The sequence below is a fragment of the Anomaloglossus baeobatrachus genome, chromosome 9, assembly GCF_048569485.1.
Source record: "Anomaloglossus baeobatrachus isolate aAnoBae1 chromosome 9, aAnoBae1.hap1, whole genome shotgun sequence".
Lineage (NCBI taxonomy): Eukaryota > Metazoa > Chordata > Amphibia > Anura > Aromobatidae > Anomaloglossus > Anomaloglossus baeobatrachus.
Window position 1 is genome coordinate 48,462,051 of NC_134361.1, and position 27,355 is coordinate 48,489,405.

The following is a 27,355-nucleotide window of genomic DNA, read 5'->3' on the forward strand; positions in this document are numbered from 1 at the left end:
TCCCTATGAAGCTGTCCTTTTGTGCTGACTTATAATTACTACATAGAAATTATAATTATTTCTATTGGAAGGTGACAATTTGAGCTTCACAATAACCAAGCACTTTTCCCGTAGAGACATACCAATGACAGGTCATAAAAAGACACTTGTGTCACAGGCATTTCATTTATTTCGGCAAAGCAATATTTTCGGACGTTATATCAACTATCACTTCTGCACTGACCTTCTAATATAAGGTGCAAACGGGAAATTTCAGATTTTTCTATGAAGTCAATTTTTAATATGAGAATCATTCTTAGAAATACATTGACTTTGCTTTTAGTCAGTGAAGGCGTCTGTCAGACCCCAGTGTTTGGCTGCAGACCTGGGACGCCTTATCCACAAAGACCCTTCTACATGAGCGGAGATGTTACTATAGGGGGGCTGTTTGATATTCATATTTACTATAAAACTGAAGCTTTTAACTTTTCAAGCCCTCCACATCTTCAGCCACGTAAGATAAGGTGAGAATTGGTCTGTTCTGCTTTTAACTACTTTGGAAAACAATTAATAAATAAATTAAAAAAATAAAAAAACTTTGTATTATGGTAAAATCTATTTTTTGGAGAATATGTACAAAAATTCAAAATAGCTGAAACGCAGATTGAAGACAAGTAGAACGTGTGGTAGCTACTAGTGATGAGTGAGCACTACCATGCTCGGGTGCTCAGTAATTGTAACTAGTGATGAGCCAGCACTACCATGTTCGGGATAACTAGTGATGAGCGAGCACTACCATGCTTGGGTGCTCAGAACTCGTAACTAGTGATGAACGGGCACTACCATGCTCGGGTACTTGGTACTCGTAACTAGGAATGAGCGGGCACTACCATGCTCGGGTGCTCAGTACTCGTAACTAGTGATGAGCGGGCACTACCATGCTCAGGTGCTCTGTACTCGTAACTAGGAATGAGCGGGCACTACCATGCTCGGGGGCTCAGTACTCGTAACTAGTGATGAGCAAGCACTACTATGCTCGGGTGCTCAGTAATTGTAACTAGTGATGAGCCAGCACTACCATGTTCGGGATAACTAGTGATGAGCGAGCACTACCATGCTCGGGTGCTCAGAACTCGTAACTAGTGATGAACGGGCACTACCATGCTCGGGTACTTGGTACTCGTAACTAGGAATGAGCGGGCACTACCATGCTCGGGTGCTCAGTACTCGTAACTAGTGATGAGCGGGCACTACCATGCTCGGGGGCTCAGTACTCGTAACTAGTGATGAGCAGGCACTACCATGCTCAGGTACTCAGTACTCGTAACTAGTGATGAGTGGGCACTACCATGCTCGTGTGCTCGGTATTCGTAACTAGTGATGAGCGAGCAAGTATGAGGACCCTTGATATTGGGTTGTGAGCTTGAATATTTTGCAAAAAAAAAATTACAGTGCACTTAAACGTCCAAATGACTTTCTTTCACAACACCGTTAAAAATGCATTATTAAAAGGGCATAAGCAGGGCTCAGAGACGACGGCCGTTTTATGCTTTGACTAGAGCTTCAGCCCATGCCATAAAGTATTTTGGGGGGGTGAAGTACCTATATTTTTTTGGATTTCATTTGGTCTGATCGTTCCAGCTGAGCACCATTGGATTCTTTTAAAGCCATTGGGTATTCTGTTCTTTTTAAAGTTTTCTTTCCTGTTATTGTGACCCGCTGTTTATCTTACATGGAATTAATTAAGAGCGCGTTAGCAGCCCCCAAATACGGGTTTTAATGATCCAGGCTTTAAACCTAAATGCTACCTACATGTATCTGTATGGAAACAATTTTAAATTCTCCCAGCTCTCTCTGTCTGTGGGTAAAGAATTAATCGCTGTCAATTATTGCTACAGTGTTGTGAGATCATGTCTACAGCGGCGTGACTGTAATTCCAGCATGTCATTGAAAGCATGAAGGGGGAGAAGAGGGACTTCTTCTTCTCCTGATTGCTCACTCTACGCATACTGTCAGTCATGCCGGTGTAGACATGATCCCCCAAAACAGTTGCAATGATAGACAATGGTCCCAGAATAGAGCAGGGAGGATTTAAAGAGATTGTCCTCTACGTCTACATTGATGTCCTATATGTAGGATAGATCATCAATGTCTGATTGGCTGGGGGCCGACATCCAGCACCCCCGATGATCAGCTGTTCTTGGTACCGGCGACAGTAGACTGAGCCAGAAATGCCCAATTCCGGAGTTGCCCCGTCTTCTGATAGCGGCTGCGGCTGGGTACTGCACATACACCTCCTACTGATTTGAATGCAGATGTGCACTACCCGGTGGCGGCCATTATCAGAAGATAGAGCAGCTCAAGAACTGAGCATTTCCAGCCACCTGCTGCCGCCAGAACAAGAATAGCTGATCGGCGGGGGTGCGGGGTGTTGGACCTTGGCCGATCAGACATTGATGACCTACCCTAAGGATAGGACATCAATGTTACAGTAGTGGACAAAATCTTTAACATTGTTTTTAGACAGACACATGTAGCGTATAGCCATGAAAAAAGGGTCATTAAACAAAACATTTGGAAGCTGATCATGTGCTTCTAAAACCTCCTAGACGTAAGACTTGCTGTCAGGTTCCCTTTAATTGCAGTTACAATGTGTATACAGGTATATTACTCACTGAATTTATTGACTTTTGTGGTACTTTCTATTTTCAGCATGCTCTTAGAAGACTTTTATAATTTCCTAAATTTGGTGTTCGCAGTGGATGAAATTAATCGTAACCCAAACATTTTACCTAACGTGAGTCTGGGCTACAACGTGTATGATTCTTATGTCGACCTCTTCAGAACTGTACAAGGGGCTGTTCGCATCTACTCAGGAAACACCAAACAGTATCCAAATTACAACTGTGATAAATACGGCGCCCTTGCTGCCGTCATTGAGGGAATGGCATCCAGTTTCTCTATACAATACGCCAATATATTTGGAGTTTATAAGTACCCACAGGTAAGTAAATACATAAACCACCCTTACAGATTGGTTTACCTAAACCCTTTGCTTTTGAAATGTACAGTACAGACCAAACGTTTGGACACACCTTCTCATTCAAAGAGTTTTTATTTTCATGACTCTAAAAATTGTAGATTCACATTGAAGGCATCAAAACTATGAATTAAAACGAGTGGAATGAAATACTTAACAAAAAAGTGTGAAACAACTGAAAATATGTCTTACAGTGGTGTTCATAAGTCCTGCATAGGTTTAAAGAAAACTATATATTTCATACTTCTGCATCTCTACAGTGAAACTGGTGGAACATATATGTTTTTGTAATCCCTCATTGTATGCCACTCATTTTTGAATGTCCCAAGTGTATAAATTGTTATGGTATGTGCATTTTTGATATTTTTTTTTACAGCATAACCATACCTACACCAGTACAGTGTGTAGAATGGTGAACAGGTTTCTAAGTTCATTAACGTCCAATGCAAGGTCACACAGACTTAAATTTTACTTTTAAAGATATATTATTTTTTATGTAATTCAGAGTCCTCAAAAGGGCCTTTTGAGTGCATCTTTAGCGTCTAATACTTTATTGGCCAGCCTTTGCTCTTGAGCACCAACTTGCATCTCTGTGGCATTGAGTGAACAAGCTTCTGCAGATGTTCACGAGTGATGATGGTTCCAGACCTGTATCAGAGCCTCAATCAACTCTCTCTTGGTCCTTGGCTGTTTTTTAGATATCTCTATTGATACCTTGTGCCACAAATTTTCAACTGGGTTGAGGTCCGGGGACTGGGCTGGCCGGTCAGTAGTAGCCACCTTGTTCTTTTGTTTCCATTCCGTTACTGTCTTCGCTCTGTGACAAGGAGCATTATCATCCTGGAAGATATAATCCCCTGAAAACAGGTGTTGAGCAGAAGGCAGCATTTTCTTATTAAGGATGTCCATGTATTTTTTTTGCATTAAACATACCCTCCACAATATGAAGCCTTACAACACCATTGGCGGCCATACAGCCCCAGACCATTACTTTCATCGGACGTTTCACAGAGAAGCTCAAAACACTCTGGCTTGTGCTCTTCATGTGGAAACCTTCTCACATAAGACTTGCCATCATTTCCTAAAATGCAAAAAGTGCTTTCATCACTAAATAGCACTTTTTCCCACTCCTCCTTCCTCCATTTTGAATATTTCAATGTCCACAGTTTTCACCTTTGTTTTTGTATGGCTGTCATCAATGGCTTCTTTCGGGCCTTGCACCCTCTCAATCCTGCTTCCAAACATCTCTTCCTAACAGTTGATGTTGCTACCTCAATATTGCACTTTTCTTGCTTTCTCGCAGAAGCTGAGGAGAGCTGAGCTTTCCAGTGGCAAGGGATGTTCTTATCAGTACTCTATCCTCCCTTTTAGTTGACTTTCTGGGCCGACCCGATCTGGGCCTGTCCTGGGTAATTCCAAGCTTCTTATGTTTCTGCAAAATTCTTACAACTGTCCTCTGATTACAGCCGACCTTCCTTGCGATCTGGGGGCCAGTATAACCCTCTTCATGTAGCACCACAACTCGCACACGATCCTCCGCTGACAAAAATCTGAAGGCTCCCATCAGGGCCGGCTCCAGGTTTTTGTGGGCCCCGGGCGGAAGAGTCTCACTGGGCCCCATCCACACGCAGACACGCACACACACATACAGGCATACGCACATATACATATTTGAAGACAAAAATACTTATAAACAGACAAATCTATAGTCATACACACTGACATACATAGATACACATCATTGCATACAGACACATACCCGCTTGTCTGCATCCAGCTCCTCCTAGACATGTGGCTGTGCTGCATGATGGTCGTAACAGACATGGCCGTGCACAGTGCACACTGACACTGCTGTATATACATCACAGGAGGGGCAGAGGTATAGACATTACTGGGGAGGGCATAGATGTTACTGGAGTAGCAAACAGCTCTGGGGGTATACACATTACTGGGGTGGGTTGCACATACGGCTCTGGGGGGCTGCACACATGGCTATGGGGGGCCGCACGCACAGCTCTAATCCATACATACTGTATACACACAGCTCTGCTACACACACCCCTTGATAGCACTGTTGCACACATCTCTGCTGCATATGTACAGACACAAACACACACACAGCTCTGCTGCATATATACACATCACTGCTGACCGAAGACTATATACACACAGCTTTGCTGCACACATCTCTGCTACGCTGCCCAAACAGCACATAGTCATAAAGCTCTGCTGCCCAGAGTAAATACACACTCTGCTGCCCAAAGAGTATATATACACACAGCTCTGCTGCAGACACCCACTCGGCTCTGCTTCACCCGGACACACACTCGGCTCTGCTTCACCCGGACACACACTAGGCTCTGCTTCACCCGGACACCCACTCGGCTCTGCTTCACCCAGACACCCACTCGGCTCTGCTTCACCCAGACACCCACTCGGCTCTGCTTCACCCAGACACCCACTCGGCTCTGCTTCACCCAGACACCCACTCGGCTCTGCTTCACCCAGACACCCACTCGGCTCTGCTTCACCCAGACACCCACTCGGCTCTGCTTCACCCAGACACCCACTCGGCTCTGCTTCACCCAGACACCCACTCGGCTCTGCTTCACCCAGACACCCACTCGGCTCTGCTTCACCCAGACACCCACTCTGCTCTCCTGCACCCACACACACACTCGGCTCTCCTGCACCCACACACACACTCGGCTCTGCTCCACCCACACACACACTCGGCTCTGCTCCACCCAGACAAACACTCGGCTCTGCTTCACCCAGACACACACTCGGCTCTGCTTCACCCAGACACACACTCGGCTCTGCTTCACCCAGACACACACTCGGCTCTGCTTCACCCAGACACACACTCGGCTCTGCTTCACCTAGACACACACTCGGCTCTGCTCCACCCAGACACACACTCGGCTCTGCTTCACCTAGACACACACTCGGCTCTGCTTCACCCAGACACACACTCGGCTCTGCTTCACCTAGACACACACTCGGCTCTGCTTCACCCAGACACACACTCGGCTCTGCTTCACCTAGACACACACTCGGCTCTGCTTCACCCAGACACACACACTGTTGTAGTTATCTCCTTTTAATGCAAGGGGTTTTAGATTATGATGGGACATGATCTGAGACATGTGCAAACGCGGCTCTGGGGGCCCCACACACTCGGCTCTGGGGGGCCCCCACACACTCGGCTCTGGGGGGCCCCCACACACTCGGCTCTGGGGGGCCCCCACACACTCGGCTCTGGGGGGCCCCCACACACTCGGCTCTGGGGGACAGCACATAGTTGGGGGCCAGGACATACATCTCAGGGGGGAAAAAAGCCCATGCAGCTCACTGGGGCCCATAAATCGGGGGGCGGGGAGGGTTGTAGAACATACCACTCAAATCACTGTGGAGAGGGGGCCCACACAGCGCTGGAGGGCAGCGTTGTGCTGGGGGTCGCTGGCTGGCACTGTTCCTTGTCTTCATCTGTGGGACAGTGACTGGAGCAGGACGCTGTGTGATAGCTCCGCCCACAGATGAAGTTCAGAAAAGGAGTTTACAGGGAACGCTGAGGACAGCGTGCCTTAAAGGGACAGCACCTGCAGTTTCCTGCAGAGGACTGTGCTTCCCAGAACTCGCGAATGGGCCCCCCCGGCTGTCCAGGGCCCCGGCATTTGCCCGGGTATGCCGGGTGGTGACGCCGGCCCTGGCTCCCATCATAAAGCTCTACAGTATGATTCACTAGATAGACCTACAGATAAAACTAACAAACTAAGCAGCAGATGTGATGCAATGTAATGGAATCTGATTGGCTGCCATATCCAGGTTATGATTGGTCACAAGAACCTCATCTGTGATTGGCTAATTTTGGATCTGAAGCTGTACAATATTTAGTTGTGCTTTCAATTCCCATATTGTTGCAATAATTTCAGGCAAAACTGCTTCAAAAGCTAAAAATATTACAGGGAGAGAATGCAAAATTGTTTTCTGAACAAAACCATATATAATATGTTATATTAGCATCGAAGATATTCGACAGAAAAAGTTTAAAACTTGAAAAATCAATTTCTCCTATGCAGGACTTATGAACACCACTGTATATTCTAGGTTCTTCAAAGTAGCCACCTTTTGCTTTGATTACTGCTTTGCACGCTTTTGGCATTCTCTTGATGAGCTTCAAGAGGTAGTCACCGGAAATGGTCTTCCAACAGTCTTGAAGGAGTTCCCAGAGATGCTTAGCACTTGTTGCCCCTTTTGCCTTCACTCTGCGGTCATGCTCACCCTAAACCATCTCGATTGGGTTCAGGTCTGGTGACAGTGGAGGCCAGGTGATCTGGCGTAGCACCCCATCACTCTCCTTCTTAGTCAAATAGCCCTTACACAGCCTGGAGGTGTGTTTGGGGTCATTGTCCTGTTGAAAAATAAATGATGGTCCAGCTAAACGCAAACCGGATGGAATAGCATGCCGCTGCAAAATGCTGTGGTAGCCATGCTGGTTCAGTATGCCTTCAATTTTGAATAAATCCCCAACAGTGTGACCAGCAAAGCACCCCCACACCATCACACCTTCTCCTCCATGCTTCGCGGTGGGAACCAGGCATGTAGAGTCCATCCGCTCACATTTTCTACAAAGACACGGTGGTTGGATACAAAGATCTCAAATTTGGACTCATCAGACTAAAGCACAGATTTCCACTGGTCTAATGTCCACTCCTTGTGTTCTTTATCCCAAACAAGTGTATTCTGCTTGTTGCCTGTCCTTAGCAGTGGTTTCCTAGCAGCTATTTTACCATGAAGGCCTGCTGCACAAAGTCTCCTCTTAATAGTTGTTCTAGAGATGAGAAGGTGTGTCCAAACTTTTGGTCTGTACTGTAGAGTGCAGCACTTCACTAGGTGTCAGCCCTTGTTGTTTCTGCTGAGTGAAACTGTCAGCTCAGCTTGCATGAGGCAGAATTGTGATTCTCTCCAAAATGTCCACACCCGCCCTCAGGAGCCCAGTGACCACTTTCTTTCATTTTGTCTGATTTATGTGCCGGAATAGGAAGTATCAGACATAGCAGCGGAGGATGAAGAATCTGCCTAATAATCCAGTACTATGTGATCCCCGCTGAGATATGCTCATATAAGCTAGACATCCGATACAAATATACACTGTGTGCAGAATTATTAGGCAAATGAGTATTTTGATCACATGATACTTTTTATACATGTCGTCCTACTCCAAGCTGTATAGGCTGAGAGCCAACTACCAATTAAGTAAATCAAGTGCTGTGCATCTCTGTAATGAGGAGGGGTGTGGTGTAATGACATCAACAAGGTGTGCTTAATTATTAGGCAAATTCCTTTGTCAAAATGGGTCAGAAGAGAGTTTTGAGGGGCTCTGAAAAGTCCAAAATTGTGAGATATCATGCAGAGGGATGCAGCAGTCTTGAAATTGCCAAACTTTTGAAGTGTGATCACCAAACAATCAATCGTTTCATGGCAAATAACCAACAGGGTCCCAAGAAGCGTGTTGGGCAAAAAAGGTGCAAAATAACTGCCCATGAATTGAGGAAAAATCAAGCGTGAAGCTGCCAAGATGCCATTTACCACCAGTTTGGCCATATTTCAGAGCTGCAACGTTACTGGAGCATCAAAAAGCACAAAGTGTGCTATACTCAGGGACATGGCCAAGGTAAGGAAGGCTGAAAAACGACAGTCTTTGAACAAGAAACATAAGAAAAATTGTCAAGACTGGGTCACGAAATATCTTAAGACTAATTTTTCAAAGGTTTTATGGACTGATGAAATGAGAGGGAGTCTTGATGGGCCAGATGGATGGGCCAGAGGCTGGATCAGTAAAGGGCAGAGAGCTCCACTCCGACTCAGACGCCAGCAAGGTGGAGGTGGGGTACTGGTATGGGCTGCTATCATCAAATATGAACTTGTGGGACCTTTTCGGGTTGAGGATGGAGTGAAGCTCAACTCCCAGACCTACTGCCAGTTTCTGAAAGACAACTTCTTCAAGCAGTGGTACAGTAAGAAGTCGGTATCGTTCAAGAAAAACATAATTTTCATGCAGGATAATGCTCCGTCACTTGCATCCAACTACTTCACAGCGTGGCTGGCCAGTAAAGGTCTAAATGATGAAAAAATAATGACATGGCCCCGTTGTTCACCTGATCTGAACCCCATAGAGAACCTGTGGTCCCTCATAAAATGTGAGATCTACAGGGAGGGAAAACAGTCCACCTCTCGGACCAGTGTCTGGAGGCTGTGATGGCTGCTGCACGCAATGTTGATCATAAAGTGATCAAGCAACTGACAGAATCTATGGATGGTCGGCTGTTGAGTGTCATCATAAAAAAAGGTGGCTATATTGATCACTAATTTTTTGGGGTTTTGTTTTTGCATGTCAGAAATGTTTATTTCTAAATTTTGTGCAGTTATATTGGTTTACCCGGTGAAAATAAACAAGTGAGATGGGAATATATTTGTATTTTTTACTAAGTTGCCTAATAATTCTGCACGGTAATAGTTACCTGCTCAAACAGATATCCTCCTAAGATAGCCAAATTTAAAACAAAAACACTTCCACTTCCAAAAATATTAAAACTGATATTTATGAGTCTTTTGGGTTGATTGAGAACATAGTTGTTGATCAATAATAAAAAAAAATCCTCTAAAATACAACTTGCCTAATAATTCTGCACACAGTGTAGTAGAACATTTACTGTTTAGACGAATTATGATATATGGTAAGGGGGTGGAAAAGTAGTGGAAAACCCCCTTAAGTTTTAGGGGTACTTTGCACACTACGACATCGCAGCTGCGATGTCGGTGGGGTCAAATCGAAAGTGACGCACATCCGGCGTCGCAGTCGATATCGTAGTGTGCAAATCCTTTGACATACGATTAACGAGCGCAAAAGCGTCGTTATCGTATGATCGGTGTAGGGTCCGACATTTCCATAATTCAGCAGTAACGACAGGTATGATGTTGTTCCTCGTTCCTGCGGCAGCACACATCGCTGTGTATGAAGCCGCAGGAGCGAGGAACATCTCCTACCTGCGTCCCAGCTGCTATGCAGAAGGAAGGAGGTGGGCGTGATGTTAACATCCCGTTCATCTCCGCCCCTCCGCTCCTATTGGCCGCCTGCTGTGTGACGTCGCTGTGACGCCGCACGACCCTCCCCCTTAGGAAGGAGGCGGTTCGCCGGCCAGAGCGACGTCGCAGGGCAGGTAAGTACATGTGAAGCTGCCGTAGCGATAATGTTCGCTACGCCAGCTATCACAAGAGATCGCTGCTGCGACAGGGGCGGGGACTATTGCACTCGGCATCGCTAGCATCGGCTAACGATGTCGTAGTGTGCAAAGTACCCCTTAGAATGTATAAAAGGTAGACACAATGACAACGTCTTAAAAAAAATAAACAACCAAAACTCCAGTGATTAGTCCAAAATTAAAAGAATGATGAAAGGACCACTGGTAAATGAGGAACCAAAAGAAAAGTAATTGGTGAAGTACAAATAATTTATTAACAATAAATGTGAGCAAGGGACAGACAGCGAGGACAACCAAGATGGAAAACGTTGCCAGATACAGAATTGCACAAAAACGCCACCTGATGATGGTAAGGGCTGCTAGTCCAAAACAAAGGATTAATATGAGACCATATTAACCAAAGGGTGAGAGTAGTATGTAATAGAAAATTAACCAAATGAAGGTCACCCAAACAGTGTTTCCTCCCTTACAGGCACAGTCATATCAATAGATGTTACCTTGGGACATAGTGGACATGGAGCAGCAAACAAAGCAGGTGGGGGAGGTGGCATCTCGACGCGCGTTTCACCAGGCGTGGCTTCGTCAACAAGCATCTTAAAAAAAAGTTTTAAAAGAGTTTGTCATACATAACATCTGAATATTTGCACCCAAAGATGTTTATCATGACAGATTTTCTCATTTAGTAGAAACGTGATGCAGGTCATGCAGTTAGCATACAAAATCTAGAAGGAAATCCCACATTCATCCACTTCAGTATTTGAAGACTCGTTTTGAGGATTCATTTATTACTCTATGTATTTGTCTTGCAGATCAGCTTTATGTCACAAGAGCCTTTGCAGAGTAACAAGCTGTATTTCCCGTCCTTCTACCGGACAGTACCGAGTGAGAAGACTTTATATTCTGCGGTAATAGCATTATTGAAGCACTTTGGCTGGATGTGGGTCGGTATCATATATCCAGATGATGACGGTAGCATAAATGCTATAAAGATTATCAAAAACTTAATAGTGGAAAACGGAGGCTGCATTGAATTTATTAAGCTTGTACCCTCCATTAATGACTTTAGTCCAGAAAGAATAAAAGAAATCGAACAAACTGTTGCAAAATCATCAGCAAATGTCATACTTGTCTATGGATCCAAGAATTATGTGTATTACTTGGAGTTAAATGTCCATGTGACAAGCATCCCTGGGAAAGTGTGGATCCATACGGCAGAGTCCAGTTTTCGAATGTTCAACTTGGAAAATGACACCAGTGTTAATGGCTCTTTAAGGTTTATCATGCAGAAAAATGAGAACCCAGCATTTATTAAATTTATCAAAGAAGTTAATCCAGGTAGATTCCCACCAGGAAGGACATTTACAACATGGTGGGACGAATTGTGTGAAAATCGTTGTCCGTTCAACCCAAGGAGAAGAAATTGCACAGGAGTGGAGAGTGGAAGGCAAATCATGTACTCACATTGCAATCTCCGATTCACAGGCATGAGTTACAATGTGTATAATTCTGTCTACGCAGTAGCTTATGCTTTATGGGAAATGTATCAACAGATACCAATGAGCGAACGATTGAACGATACAAATAAACTCAAATTTCAAGATCTAAAAGGTTGGAAGGTAAGAATGACCTTTCAGAATAGGTTTGTACAAAATAAATGCGTTCAACACAGTTTTTGCTAAAGTTTCCATAGAAGAGTGGGTGATTGTAGCTCCAGCGTCCCTGCAAGGATGCCTATTTACTCATCGCCACCACTGGGTTGTGTCCTTCCCCACAGCTCCCCAGTCGGCCATATCTTCCTGGTCTCTCCTCTGCTTTTGTATGCCTCACAGGCTCTCTGGGAATGCACTTAGGGCACGTGCACATCGGCCCTCCTCTTAAAGGGCGGGCACGCTATTACTGGGAAATGTATTTAAGACACCTTTCCATTAGGGGAGGGGCCTGCATCATGTCTCTAGTTAGTTAGTCCTTCAGTCTGCTAGCTTGTTGTCAGGTCTCATTATCCCTATGTCCGTTACTTGTACGTGCCTTCCAATACCTATTTGTCCCTGCTGTGCCCACCATACCTGTCAATACCCACCTGCCTGCCTCAGTCATCCTGAGTGTACCTGCCAGCACCTGTGTCCTTACCTAAGTACGCCCATAATCCTGGGGATCAGCTTTCACAGTCCCAGTCACTGCCTTGGGAGTAGCACCTGGTGTTTTCCTCGCGGTGGGCGCTTAGTTAAGCCTCTCCCACTAAGCCCAGGTCCCCCCTGTGGTCCAGTGGGTCAACTATTCCCGCTTGCTGCCTCAACACTGGCCAAAAGCATTACAATGACTTACGGATTGCTGGGGACTTGAATCCCCAGTAATTATGAGTATGAGGTACTGTCTTTAATAAAGCAGAGATGCGCATGCTCAACCTCCAGTCCATTCTTTGGTCATGGAATTGCAGGAAACTGCCAAATTGGCCCAACTTTCAGTTCTGGGAGTCCCCCTTTACAGGGAAATGAGGAAATGTATATAGCCCATAGGAAAAAGTGACCAGACTTGACCTGAGCCTGTCCCTCTTCTAAAACCTCCTTGGAAGGTGCATAGAGTTTCTGTATGAAAAATATAGCTTTGTGTGAATGCATACCACTTTTGGTGCAAATAGCCGATTCAGAAGGAAAAAGACTTGATCTCTGGTGCCACCTATTGGATGTAGTAATCCTAAAAAGTCGACCCTTTAATGAGCCCTGCCATATGACTTAGGATAAGAAGCTAAACCACAAAATTAATTTGCAGACACTTGTTTCAGGCTATTACGCCTCCTTAGTGCAAAGCAGGTTATCTGATTTGGCCAGGGGAGAGGCCTCTGACTTGGGGCCTAAGGGGGAATGGTCTTCCCTGTGGAGAGTGACATTCTGGTCTAAGAAGACTTGTAGGCCATGCAATGCTCCTCTAGCAAATTAAATATACAAATAGCCTCTTCAGAAGGAAGAGGACTTGATCTCTGGTCCACCTATTGTTTTACTGTTTTTTGTAAAATCATAAATCAGGCACTTTTTAGGGGAAAAACCTGGTGATAGGTTCCCTTTAAAGTGTGGCCACCACCAGTAAGCCCCTATATAAGACATTCTAGAATGTTGTATATAAGTCCCCAAGCTGATCTGTATAACATAAAAAAAATCTTCTATTAAACTCACCTATGGGGCGATCCGGTCCAATTGGTATTGTGCCACCTTGGCAAAACCAGGGTGTCACAAAGGTCTGCATCCATCTTTTTAGTGCAGATCTCACTCTCCCTTGGGGAGTTTCCTATACAAATACACACCAGCCAATCAGGCCCCACTCACCCTCTCCCCAGGAAAAGGGAGGGGGGCGAGAGGAGCTTAGAAAGAGCAAAGCAGAGTTTGAGCTGTAGTCAGTCTGCAAGATGAGAGAGGTCTGGAAGCAGCCCCTGTGAGGAGCTAGGAAAAGTGGCAGTAAGGGCCTAAGGAATAGGCCAGCCGCTTGTGGGACCCGAAGTGGACCGGGAGAGGGTAGTGCCCCCCCCGGGCCAACTGTCGGAACCCAGTCCGGACCTGTGTACAAAACAGACACAGACATCAGGCAGGAGAACAACACCTGAATTACACGCACGGGTGTGGGACCCGTCCTCACAGCATCTATGGGCACCAGTTACCAGCAATTTGGTTTACAAAAGACTCTGAGTATTTCCTCCATCTGCATTCCTGACCTTCCACATCAATCCAGCTTCATCCAGCACCATGATAACCAAACTGTGAGTGTATTCCCTGCAATCCCTGTCAGCACCACAACTCCCAACTGAGCCCCGGGACTACACCTCCCCTACCCGTGGAGGGGATCCCACCTTGCTGCCCCACACCATCAGTCCCGGGTACGGTCCCCAGAGGCAGCGGCGGTGCCACCATCTCATCACCGCAATCCACGGGTGGCGTCACAGACAATCTCCCTTATCTAATCCCCTTTTTGCTGTGGAGCCTGGGATTTCAGACCGGGTCATGCCACCGTGAGACTCACAGAAGTGACCCCTTGGCCCGGATCTGAGTACCCCTTATCCCTGGGCGACACAGTATTGCTAGTCTTGATGGGTGTTGCGCCTCCTCTCTTCTTGCAATCGCCGTCCTCCTTCTTGCTTTGTGAGGATGACACATTCTACGTCATCCACACAGTGTCCTCCTCCACTCATACTCTTCTCTCTGCCCTGCTGAGGGCAAATCAAAGTATTGTAGTGCGCATGCGCTGGGTAAGGTTGAAAAAAAATATTCTATTCTATGAGATAAAAGTAGGTTACTTTTCGAGGTATTCTGAATGCTTTTGGTGGAATTTGCCTTTTAGAGAATATATTGTAAAAATGATGTTCTGTAACGTTTTTCCTATAATTTTTCTTTTTTACAGTTGCATAAATTTCTCAGAAAAGTCAATTTCACAAACCCATTGGGGCAAGATATCTTTTTTAGCGATGGAGAATTTTCAGTTGGCTATGATATTTACAATGTTATTCACTATCCAAACTGGACCATAAATTCTCAAAGAATTGGAAGTTTTGATTTCCACGCTTCGTTAGGAAAACAAATAATTTTAAATAAATCAGATATAGTTTGGGAAAAGAAATTTTCCAAGGTAGGTAATATTCTTTACAGTCAGAAGTAGACAACTAGTTTTAGTTGGGTCTGTGATCAGGAAAGATTCTGAGCAGAACCACAAGGGTGAAGATTTAATAAAGATGTCCTGTTGTTAAAATTGTTCACACTTCGTAGAACAATATCAAGATAAATCCAAACACAAACTCATTCGGGCATCAAATTATTTAGACTCCAAACAAGACCCCCAGCTACTTGTCACTACCTCTGGTACATGAGACAAAGAATATATTTTCTAGAATGGAAATCAACACTCAACAGTATAAACTTTGCTCAGATATTCAATCAGAAAGTATTTGTCTTCATTCACCAGGCAGAGTCCACCACAGTAGATAGATAAAATAGATAAACTAAACTTAACACTAGAAGTCCCAGAGAGGGGTCATTTAACATTTCTACCTTTGGAACCCAGAGACGGGTCGAATGACCTGAAGGATTTTAGCTAACATCCTATAATCACCGTCTTTTGTTCTGTAATTAAGGCCATTACTGTCGCCCCACAGGAGGTTGTTGTTTTCCAACCTCCTGTGGTGCGACAGTAATGGCCTTAATTACAGTTTGGGCTAAGGGTCATTTGACTCTCTTTCGGGACTTCTGGGGGGAGCTCGAAATTTCTGGGACTTCTAGTGTTAAAGGGGTTGTCCACTACTTTTACATTGATGGCCTAACCTTAGGATACGTCATCAATGTCTGATCATCCAGGGTCTAACAGTTGGCACAGCCGCCGATCAGCTGTTCTTGGTGCTGACAGCGGCAGTAGGTGGCCAGGAATGCTCAGTTCTCGAGCTGCCCTGTCTTCTGATTGTGGCCTCAGCCACACATCTATTGATTTGAATGGGAAGCAGATGTGCAGTAACCGGCCACGGCCGCTATCAGTTAATGGGGCAGCTCCGGAACTGAGCATTTCTAACTTCTGAGACTGAGAAAAGCTGATCGGCGGGACTGCTGGTTGTTGGACCCCGGCTGATCAGACATTTATGACCTATTCTCGCACTCATGCTGCTTAAAGTGGGCTCAGCTTCATTTAGTGATAGAGAACAGCCACTATCCATGTATGGCAGCAATTAATAGGTGTAAATTTGAAGAGTGGGGCTTTCAAAAATTATTATGCAGCCATCGTGACATCCATAAGTTAAAGAAGTTGGCCACTACTTTAACATTGATGGTGTAACCTTAGGATAGGTCATCCATGTCTGATTGTCTGGTGTCCAACACCTCACACACCCACAGATCAGCTGTTGTCGGTGCTGGCGGAGGCAGCAGGTGGTCAGAAATGCGCAGTTCTGGAGTTGCTCTGACTTTTTATTGTAGTCTTGGCCGGGTGCGGCACATCCACCTCATATTGATTTGAATGGGAGGCAGATGAGCATTACCTGACCGCGATCAGTTGACGGTGCAGCTCCGAAACTGAGTATTTCAGCTGTCAAGACTGAGAACAGCTGATCGGCAGGACTGCCGGGTGTTGGACCCCGGCTGGTCAGACATTAATGACATATTCTAAGGATAGTGTAACAATTATAATGGATTACTCAGGAATCTCTTTGTGTGGAGCAATTACACAACTGAACCCAGTTTACAGGTGATAATAAAGTTTATATTGTAACACACGTGATAAACAAACAAGTGCAAAAAACAAGTAGCAGAGCAATTTGCAAGTGTCCAAAAAACAAGTAGCAGAGCAATCTGGCTTACGTGAAAACAAGGCGGATCAGGCAAGAACCACATCAGGGGCTAGGCATCAGAAGCAGGAAGCAACAGGAGGGCAGAAGTTGGCAGAACCTCTGATGAGCTGCATCAGGCAAGTCACACAGACTTTGCTGGGGTAGATGGAGAAACTTGAGACACCACTAGAGAAACCAGGCAGAATACTCAAGCAGAGGACTAGAGGCTGGACTGGAATTAAAAAGGCAAGAGAATGCAGAACACATGGAGAATAATGAAGCAGGGGACACCATCTTGGAAAAGGGCAAAAAGCCCAAAAAGTATAAACAGAAAAACCAGAGTTCTGACATATAGGTCATCAATGTTAAAATAGTGGCCAACCTCTTTAATAATTGGGAAGATTCTTAATCGTGGTCAGGTTAACATGTCTGAACCCCTTCACAACATTTACTGTACGTGCAGTGCCGCGGGAGGTGCATTCCCACAAAACGAAATACATGTTCGGCCCTATGATCACACTGGCTCACACGCGGCACTAATACCCTGCTGTAATGCTGTAACGCTCACGATCGGTGCTATCATCGATGGCAGGTGTTTAACCACTCTGATGCCACTGTCAAAAGCGACAGCAACATCGATCTGCTTGTGGAGGGTGGGGCTCCCTATTTCCTTCCATCAGCACAACGTTATTGCGATGTTGTTGTGCCGATAGTCTTCATGGTGACCCCAGGACAAATATTGGCTGCAAGGTCATCCAGGTACGAAGGTCTGTGAGGTCCAGCCTTGAGCAGGACCTGACACGCCTCCTGCCTCTGTGAGATTCAGTGATGTATTGCCCTGTAATGTAAAAGCAATGCAGAACATTAGATCAACAATCAGACCAGGAAAAGATGATGTCTCATCCTGGGACTAGGTAAACAAGTTAAAAAAAAAATAGTAAAAAAAAACACAAAATAAATAAAGAAAATGAAAAAGATATTACACCAATAAATACATATATTGTTGTAAAAAACAAAAATTAACAAAAAAGTGCACACCTTTGATATCAACACCGTTACACTTGTTAACCCTTTTGCTTTGATTACTGCTTTACACATTCTTGGCATTCTCTTGATGAGCTTCAAGAGGTAGTCACCGGAAATGGTTTTCCAACAGTCTTTAAGGAGTTCCCAGAGATGCTTTGCACTTGTTGGCGGATGTCCGGAGCCATCTACTATGTCTGGATGTTTGCCTCGATTAGGTGAATACTCCCTAAAATGGTGAACACGGTGACTCTGTCTACACCATTATAGTCACCGTCCTCATCAGCGTATACATATGAATCCTGTTTTGCGGGAATTCAGATGTAGGCCATGATGAGACTATTGAACGGAGGACAAAATGTAGTATGAAAGGGCCCCTACTGCTCTCCTCCTCCCTTCTCCTCTCTGAAGTCACCTGGCGTAAAGAGACCACAATTGGAGACTCTTAGAGGCCTCCCAATTAGAACCCTCCAAGATTAAAGACCTTGGGGCCATTTGTTTCCTCTTGGTACCCAAGTTCTCTTATTCATATATATTGATAGAGCCAAATTATGTCCCGTAGAGGACAAGTTAACTCTTAACAGGGGGAAAATGCTTGAGGGACTTTCCCGACACCTTGTGGTCACTCTTTGCAATCACACCACCAACCATAAAAAGAAGCATCTAATATATAGAGCTATTTACTGCTCAGAGAAGTATAACACCAATCAGTGACCTCACTACACTATCTGGCTATAATTTCAATTCACGGCCAAATCAGTCTATAATCGCTATCTTCAAGGAGCCTCAACCCCAGACTTCCATGATAAGTTAACAGTGCCTTCTCTCCTCCAAGTAAAGCGCAACGTGTAATATGCTTCTCCTCTGACCTACCCGCTACTGCTGGCCAACAGTTACCAGATTTCCTAATACTACACATCTGCTCTCATGCTGAGACCGCACAAAACAGCCTCAGAGAATCCTAACTTTAGGAATCAACCTCTAACAGACCACAATGGCAACCAACAAGTCTTCTGGACCCCATTCGCCCGCTGAATCATTTTGCTCCTCTACATCAGACGGGTTAAAATTGATCCCAACACCTATAACCAGGAATTCATGTACTTCTGTCTTACACGGGTTCAATCTATCCTATATTCAGACCTATTCAAAATGAAAGATAAACTAACAAAATAATTTTCCAAAGAAATCAGAGAAATAGGCTCTAGTATCTCAGACCTAAAAGACGGGATGAACTCTACAACTGCAATTATTCGTACCAATGAGAAAGAGTTAGAGAATCTGCACGATGAAATGTCCTTCGTCAACAATAAACTGGAAGATTTTTGAAAATCTTGCTCATAGGAGCTATATACGCATCATACTATCATACTGGCTTACCGAAGTCAATTACAGACCATCAATCTACCCACTGGTGGAACCAAACAGAAAAGGCCCACTGTGCAAAAACTGTATATATTCCATGTTCAGTCCAATAAAATCAAAATGCACAATTCCACCTGCTTTGTAGGTAGAAATGGGCCCCACACAGGTTGCACCATTGATATGTTCGCCACTGAATACACTGCTACAGGCCTTTTCCAGGAAGTTCTACCAGGGACTCCCTTGAATGACTAGATATGGACCTAACTCAAACAGATTTGAGTAAACTCAAAATTCATGGTCCACCTCATGACATTATCCATAAACTTCATTTCTATAAAACAAAAGAACAACTTGAGCCCGGAACTCCTCATCCTGGAAATTTCAAAGTACCTCCTATGAACCTTTCTCAACAAATTACACAACAAATTGTATGGTCCATTTTCTCCTGATACTCTAGCAAAAATGACAAATTTGGGGTTGAAGCAACATTTTTGTGAGAAAAATATAATTTCTTATTTTCACGGCTCAATGTTTTAAAATTCTGTTAAGCATCTACAAGTTCAAGGTGCCCACCATAGCTTTAGTTAAATTCCTTTAGGGGTGTAGATTCCAAAACTTGGTCACTTGTGAGGGGTTTCCAGTGTTCAGTCACATTAGGGGTTCTGCAACGCGACATGGAGTTCCTTATCTGTCACAGATAATTTTGCGCTCCAAAAGTCTAATGGTGCTCCTTTCCTTCCAAGACCTGCCATACGCCCAAACAGTAGTTTTCCACCAAATATGAGATAGCAGCGTATTCTGAAAAAATTGCCCAACAAATTATATGGTGCATTTTCTCCTGCCACCCATGTGAAAATGAAAAATCTAGGGCTAAAGCAACATTTTTGTAGGAAAAATTTAATTTCTTAATTATCTACAGTAATACGGTATGTATCTACAGCTTCAATGTGCCCACGACACCTTTAGATAAATTCCTTGAGGAGTGTAGTTTCCAAAACTGGGTCACTTGTGGGGGGGTTTCCACTGTTCAGTCACATCAGGGGTTGTGCAACGCAACATTTATTTAGCTATCTATTCCAGCAAATTTTGCCCTCCAAATGTCTAATGGTGTTCTGTCCCTTCCAAGAACTTGCCATGAACCCAAACAGTAGTTTTCCACCACATATGAGGTATCAGTGTACCCAGGAAAAATTGTGCAATAAATTGTATGGTGCATTTTGTCCTGTTACCCATGAGAAAATGAAAAATCTTGAGCTAAAGCAACATTTTTTCTTAGGAAAGACCTATTTCTTATTTTCACATCTCAATGTTATAAAATTCTGTGAAGCACCTGCACCTCTAGAAAAATTTCTTGAAGGGTATCGTTTCTAAAAGTGGGTCACGTGTGGGGGAAGTGTCATTGTTTAGGCATATCAGGGGCTCTGGAAATGCGACATGGGGTCTGCTATCTAGCTAATTTTGCATTCCAAAAAGTCTAATGGTGCTTCTTAATTTCCAATCTCTACCGTGTGCTGAAAGAGTAGTTTTCCCCCACATATGGGGTATTGGCAAACTCAGGAAAAATGTTCACAACAAAATATGGTGCATTTTCTCCGGTTACCCATATCACGATGAAAAATTTGGGGATAAAAGGAACATTTTTGTGGAAAAAATTAAATTTTTCATTTTTTTTCCTTACTGATTGCTTGAAATCCTGCAAAGCACCATTTTTGTTGGAAAAATGAGAAATTGCTGCTATGCTTTTAACCCTTATAACTTCCTAACAAAAAAAGTTATATTTGAAAAATGATGCTGATGTAAAGTAAACCTGTGGTGAATGTTATTTATTAATGATTTTGTGTGATATAACGCTCTGGTTTAAGGGCATACGAATTTAAAGTCTAAAAATTGCAAATTGTTGACATTTTTTGTCAAATTTTTGATATTTCCTAAATAAATGCAAAGCATATCAACCCAAAATTTACCACGAATGTGAAGTGCAATATGTAACAAAAAAACATTCTCAGAATCACTGGGATTCGTTGAGGCATTCCAAAGTAAGTCATACTCCTTCACCTCATAAGGTGAAACTGGTCAAAAGTGAAAAAATTGGCCTGATCAGGAAGGTGACAACAGGCTTCGGGCAAGGGGTTAAAAAGGAAATTGAGCAAGAGCTTCTGTTAATTAACTACATGCATGTTAATTTTAAGAGCATTGTTTAAAGGGGTTGTTCAGGATTGAAGTATTGATGACCTATCATACAGCATAGGTCATCAATTTGAGAACTATGGAGGTTGAACAACTGGCACCCCTCGCCGATCAACTAAAACTGCACCAATGAAATATAGAGCGCAATACAGGGCAGCAGTCACTAAACAATGTACATGGCGGCTGTGTTACACCCACATATTACTTAGCTACAGTCACTGTGGGAATTGTTTTCAGTTTTGGATCTCACCAATTTCATATTGATGAAGTATCTTATGGCTAGATCATCAATACATCAGATTTTGACGACTCATTTAAAGGGTTCTCTGAGAATGTGACCATGATGGTCGCCATCACATAGTTCAAGCTGCAAACCTCTGTAGCTTGACAAAACACCTCGAGACATGTGTCTCATCTAAAAGGGTGAGGCGCAGCATCATGAATAACCTTAACTGATTTGCTCACTCAGTTACGGAGCGGGGTTGAAGGAACGGGGGGGCTTTTCTTCATGAACTGAGCAGAATGCGCTTTTGTTCTACAGCTTCTGTCCTAGTCAAAGCTCATTTGTAAACCAGATATGTTTAGTCAGTCACAGCTTTAAAGTATAGAACAAGACGAGAGATGAATGAATATATTCTAGTGGAATTGAATTTTACAAAAAAAAACACTTCAGTCTCCAAAATACTAATTCTCTTCCGCATGGTTTCTGCAAAATGGCGCCCATTGGTTCTCACTGCATCGTGTGTTTGCCACCGCTCGTGCTGTAATCCATGGGCCTCTTACACGGAGCTGGGACTTTCTGCTCTCATGAGGTCCAGGAGGGTTCTTTACATACACGAGCAAGATCACAGCGCACATCGTGACGTCATGATGCCAGAACTTGAACAGAACCGTTCCAGGCCTTATAAAAGACACATCTTGAGTGTTATTTCTTCAGGCAGCAACCTGTGCTTATGCAAGTCATGGGCAGCTTGCAGCTTGAAATATGTGACGGTGGTCATTTTTTATCCCATTCTTAGAGGACACCTTAAAGGCTGGCTTCACTCATCTATGTTTTGTGATTCACTAGTCTATTGCCCGAACTTGGCAACCTCATAGACATATTGAGGCTGTTGACTTCATGTCTAGATCCTACTGCCAGTCCGGGCATTGCAGTGTTGCTTGGACTTGAAACAATCGATTTAAAGGTCATGATCTAATATTTTCTAGATGTAGAGATGGACAAAATTAGAATAATTCATACAATTATGACATTTTATCATCTAGATACCACGATCTGTGTGCAGTGATATCTGCCTTCCAGGAAACAGAAAATCTATCCGAGAAGGACAACCAGTTTGCTGCTATGACTGTCTTCCTTGTCCAGAAGGACAAATTTCCAACAAAACAGGTTAGTTTCTACTATAGACAGTAATAGTCGAGTTCTCTTATACTGAATAGAAACAAAAGGATTCCAAAACCATTATATCAGGACAGCTATAATTCATCAGGGAGAATATTTACACCATGGAAACACATACAGCCCTAATAGCCTTTAATTAATACTATTGAGGGCACATTTACATGTGCCAACTGCTGCCATGAATTAACCATATAGCGACTACCCACAAACCCATGGGTGGTCGTATAATGACTTGTTTGGACAAAACAATAAATGTTCAATGCTCTTTCTGTGTACATACAACCACTTGCTGTTATGATGGATAATTTGCTGGCGAGAATGAGGAATTTTAAAAGGAACCTGTCACCACTTTTTTGGCCAATAAGCTGCAGCCACCACCAATGGGCTCTTATATACAGCATTCTAACATGCTGTATATAAGAGCCCAGGCCGGGGGTATAACATAAAAAAAACACATTATAATACTTACCTAACGGTCGCTGCAGTGGTCCTTATGGGCGTCCCCATTCTCCGGTGCTGGCGCCTCCCCTTTCGGCCATCTTTGTCCTCTTTCTGAAGCCTGGGTGCATGATGTGTCTATGTCATACACACTCGCCGGTCCTGGCGCACTACAATATTTTGATCTGCCCTGCTCATGACCTGAATGCCGGCGAGTGTGTATTAGGTCGGACCCGTCATGCACCGCGGCTAGAGAAGGAGCACAAAGATGGCCAAAAGAGACGGCGCCGGCACCGGACAACGGAGACGCCCATAAGGCCCACCGCGCGACCGTTAGGTAAGTATTATAAAGTGGTTTTTATGTTATACCCCCGCCTAGACTTTTATATATGGCATGTTAGAATGCTGTATATATGAGCCAGGTGGTGGTGGCCACAGCTTATAGCCAAAAAAAGTGGTGACAGGTTCCCTTTAAGTTTGCTAAAAATGTTCTTTCCCCAAAAACAAACAGTTTGGTTTATTTATTGGGTGATTGCTGCCAGGAGACAGGCTCTAAACCGAGAAAGAGTGTTCCTATCTAAATTGACCTTCAAACGTACTGTAATTCTCTGATGTCTATAGACATCTATGGGGTTATTTATATGGACACACCATCTAAATCATTACTGACTAGAGATAAGCAGTCCTGTAGACGTTCGGGTTTGCCGGGTTCAGACGGACTTTAGATAAACTTCAGTTCTGGACCCAGGCTTGATCTGCACTTGATCCCGGAGCCCAAACCCCATTGGAAGTCACTGATTGGGCAGGTCGGGTCTCCGCCCACATACAGCCAGCCATAAGCAGAGCCTTTCTGAAGAAAGGAGGGATTTTTTGTTTTGTGCTTGTTTAGACACAGCTTTCGAAAATGTTGTTTCTACCCCCAGTGAGAGCCATTCAGAGACTGCTTGCACTGGTTTAAGCACCAAGCGTACCTGAGCACCCTGATGCTCAATTGAGTGGTTAGTATACGTACAACACCCGAACTTCAAACTCGGACACTGAGGTTTTTTTAATAGTCCGTCCTTAGGGTATGAACCCTGATCTTTACAGTTCGGGTTCACTCATCTCTACTACTGTCCTGTATTCTGTAGAGCATCGTTGGGATTTTACTTACTGCTTTCTGCAATTCCTGATTAATCGAATTATGAATTTCCTGATCAGTGATGTAAAGAAGTCTTCATTGTGTCCCAGATAACAGGATCTAAAAATATTTTTTTTAATACAAAGGAAATCTTAAAATCTGCTTAAGGTGCAGGTATGAGTGGTATCATCAAGAGAAAAATCATAACGGGCAATATGCCGGTTAAAGTAAGGTTCTGAGCATTGGGACTAATCTGTGGGCAAACACCAGATTTTAGTTGATGCGTACAGATGAGTTTTAAAGAATAAAAAGTTTTAAAAAGTTATTATCTTGATTGTATCAAAAACAATGTGTATAAGAAATACTGAAATACATTTAAACATCATAAAAATGGAAACTTTCCAGCTCACCCAGTACTGTAGGAGGCTTGCAAATCCGTACGGTGCACGAACACAAATAATTCGGCCGATTGTCCACAAACATCCAAGGAGAAAGGGTATCGAGCATCCAAGTCCAGGACTTCAATGCTGGATACCCTTTCTCCTTGGAAATACAGTTAGGCTATGTGCGCACGTTGCGTAAATACATGCAGTTACGCTGCGCTTTGTAGCGCAGCGTAACTGCATGCGTCCTGTGTCCCCTGCATAGTCTATGGAGATTGTGCAGGGGCCGTGCGCACGTGGCATTTTAGAGCGCAGCGCTTCGGCTACTGCCGAAGTGCTGCGTTCTAAGAAGTGACATGTCACTTCTTCCGTGCGCTTTGCCGGCAGCTCCTGCTCTGTCTATGGCAGGAGCTGCAGGCAGAGCGCATGGAATCAGCTTTTTTTTTTTTTTCACTACGGACATTTCTGCAGCGATTTAAAGTGCACATGTGCTCTTCAGATCGCTGCAGAAATTTCTGCAGTGACTGTACGCAACGTGTGCACATAGCCTTAAAGTATTTTAGAAGTACATTTCTAATGGGAGAGGTACCAGTATCAGTTATGTCAAAAATTCGTATGTAGGATGTTGACCGACGAGTTATAGTTTCCTAGATATTGACTTGCCATGTAGTCTACAGTGCATCCGTAATCAGTATTTGTTAAAATATAATTTTATAAAAATGATACTAATTGTACATTGAATGATTGTAGATGTGGATGTGTGTATTAAATGCCCCGAAGACGAATGGCCCAATCAGCCGAAGACAATTTGCATCAAGAAAGATTTAACATTCTTGTCTTACGAAGATCCAATCGGAGTTGTCTTGACTGTCATAGCCCTCCTATTCTCTGTGGCCTCTGCGGCAGTTCTTGGGACATTTATCAAGAATCAGCAAACGCCAATTGTCAAAGCCAACAATCGGGACCTCAGCTACGTCATTTTATTATCGCTCATGCTCTCCTGCCTCTGTTGTCTTATTTTTATTGAGCGTCCACAAAGAGCAACGTGTTTTCTACGACAAGCAATTTTTGGAATCACCTTCGCTATCTCTGTATCATCACTTCTGGCCAAAACATTGATTGTGGTGATCGCTTTCAATGCCACCAAACCAGGGAAAAACTTACGGAAGTGGGTGGGGGCCAAAGTTCCAAAATATATCGTCTTCACCTGTTCAGTCATACAGGTGCTTATATGTATTGCATGGTTTTGTGTAACACCCCCTTCCATCTATTATAACAAACAGTCAGAAGTGGAGAGAATCATATTGGAGTGTGATAAGGAATCGGCCATTGCATTCTATATTATTTTGGGTTATTTGTGCATTTTGTCCTCAGTTTGTTTTATTGTCGCTTTTTTTGCAAGAAAATTACCTGACACTTTTAACGATGCTAAACTAATTACTTTCAGTATGTTGGTTTTCTTTAGTGTTTGGGTTTTCTTCATTCCGACTTATCTGAGTGCTAAAGGGAAGTCCACAGTGGCTGTTGAGGTATTTGCCATCTTGGCCTCCAGTTCTGGGATGTTATGTTCTGTATTTGCACCAAAGTGTTATATAATTTTGATAAAACCTCATAAAAACAAGAAAAACTTAGTATTGAAAGGGACTATGTAATTTAAGGCTGCGTTCACATGTCGCAGTCGCGTTGCATTCTTTGTCATTCTTTGTTTTTCAACAATTGTGAAACAATGATGGTTTGGTGATGAGAAACCAAAATATGTTAAAGCAACCTAACTATGATTGGAAAATTAAACAAGTAGACTGTCACGGTTCCACTATGCGGAGCATTTTGCATTTGGAATCCTTTTGTCACGGCTCCCCTGTGCGGAGCATTTTGCATTTGAAAATGCTCTGCTTCGTGTCTTGTGCATTTGCTGACAAGTTGTCTTTCAGCACTAGAGTCATCGCTGGTTTTTGGAAATGCTTTCACAGATGCGCCTCATTCATGGTGATTGCTCTGTTTCTTTACTGGGCTTGCTCTGTCTGAACTTCGCCAGTCGCACTTCCTGTTTGATCAGTGTGCTCTTGGCTCCTGTCTGGTGTAAGTGTTCGGATCTTGGCTTCTGACTTCGGACCTCTTCCTGACCACGTCTGTGTCTACTCCCTGAACCTTATACATTAACTCCCGGCTTCTGACCTCGGACCTTTTCCTGATCACGTTTCTGTCTGCTCCCTGAACCTTATACATTACCTCCTGGCTTCTGACCTCTTCCTGACCACGTCTGTGTCTACTCCCTGAACCTTATACATTAACTCCCGGCTTCTGACCTCGGACCTTTTCCTGATCACGTTTCTGTCTGCTCCCTGAACCTTATACATTACCTCCTGGCTTCTGACTTCGGACCTCTTCCTGACCACGTCTGTGTCTACTCCCTGAACCTTATACATTAACTCCCGGCTTCTGACCTTGGACCTCTTCCTGACCATGTCTCTGTCTGCTCCCTGAACCTTATACATTACCTCCTGGCTTATGATCCCGGCTTCTCTGACTACCCTTCTATTCATACTGTTCATAGTGTCTAGCATTACACAGACTTATGGGAGTATTAGACATATTTAACGTGCATCCAAGAACGTTTACATATATAACTTTCAAAGCACTAACCTGACACCAAATTCTAGAACAGTAGGATTTCCAGATTATCAGGTGCCTAGGAAATATACTGTACTAACATCACTTTATTATTTTAAAGTTGATTTATAATATTAAGGCATAAAGAGGGTGAAATAAATATTGAACATGTCACCAATTTTCTAAGAAAATATATTTCTAAAGGTGCTATTGAGGTAACTTTCTCATCAAATGTCCGTAACAACCCATGCAGT

General features: G+C 43.7%; 1 protein-coding gene across 1 annotated transcript; it reads left to right on the plus strand.

The window, feature by feature from the left end:
- The first annotated feature begins 396 nt into the window (after nucleotides 1–396).
- On the plus strand, nucleotides 397–26,143 carry LOC142251815 (vomeronasal type-2 receptor 26-like). The gene is made up of 7 exons (XM_075324863.1): nucleotides 397–503; nucleotides 2,692–2,983; nucleotides 11,094–11,619; nucleotides 11,767–11,900; nucleotides 14,668–14,892; nucleotides 22,415–22,538; nucleotides 25,242–26,143. Exons 1-7 carry the CDS (start codon nucleotides 397–399, stop codon nucleotides 26,141–26,143), a joined length of 2,310 nt encoding a protein of 769 aa, XP_075180978.1.
- The last annotated feature ends 1,212 nt before the right edge of the window (nucleotides 26,144–27,355 follow it).

What these genes read in the sequence shown, in the direction of transcription:
- LOC142251815 (XM_075324863.1), top strand. Translation starts at nt 397, where the DNA reads ATGAGCGGAGATGTTACTATAGGGGGGCTGTTTGATATTCATATTTAC. An exon ending in TATCAAAGAAGTTAATCCAG is followed by an intron (nt 11,620 to 11,766) that starts GTAGATTCCCAC and finishes TCCGATTCACAG; the next exon opens with GCATGAGTTACAATGTGTAT. An exon ending in ACAAATTTCCAACAAAACAG is followed by an intron (nt 22,539 to 25,241) that starts GTTAGTTTCTAC and finishes GAATGATTGTAG; the next exon opens with ATGTGGATGTGTGTATTAAA.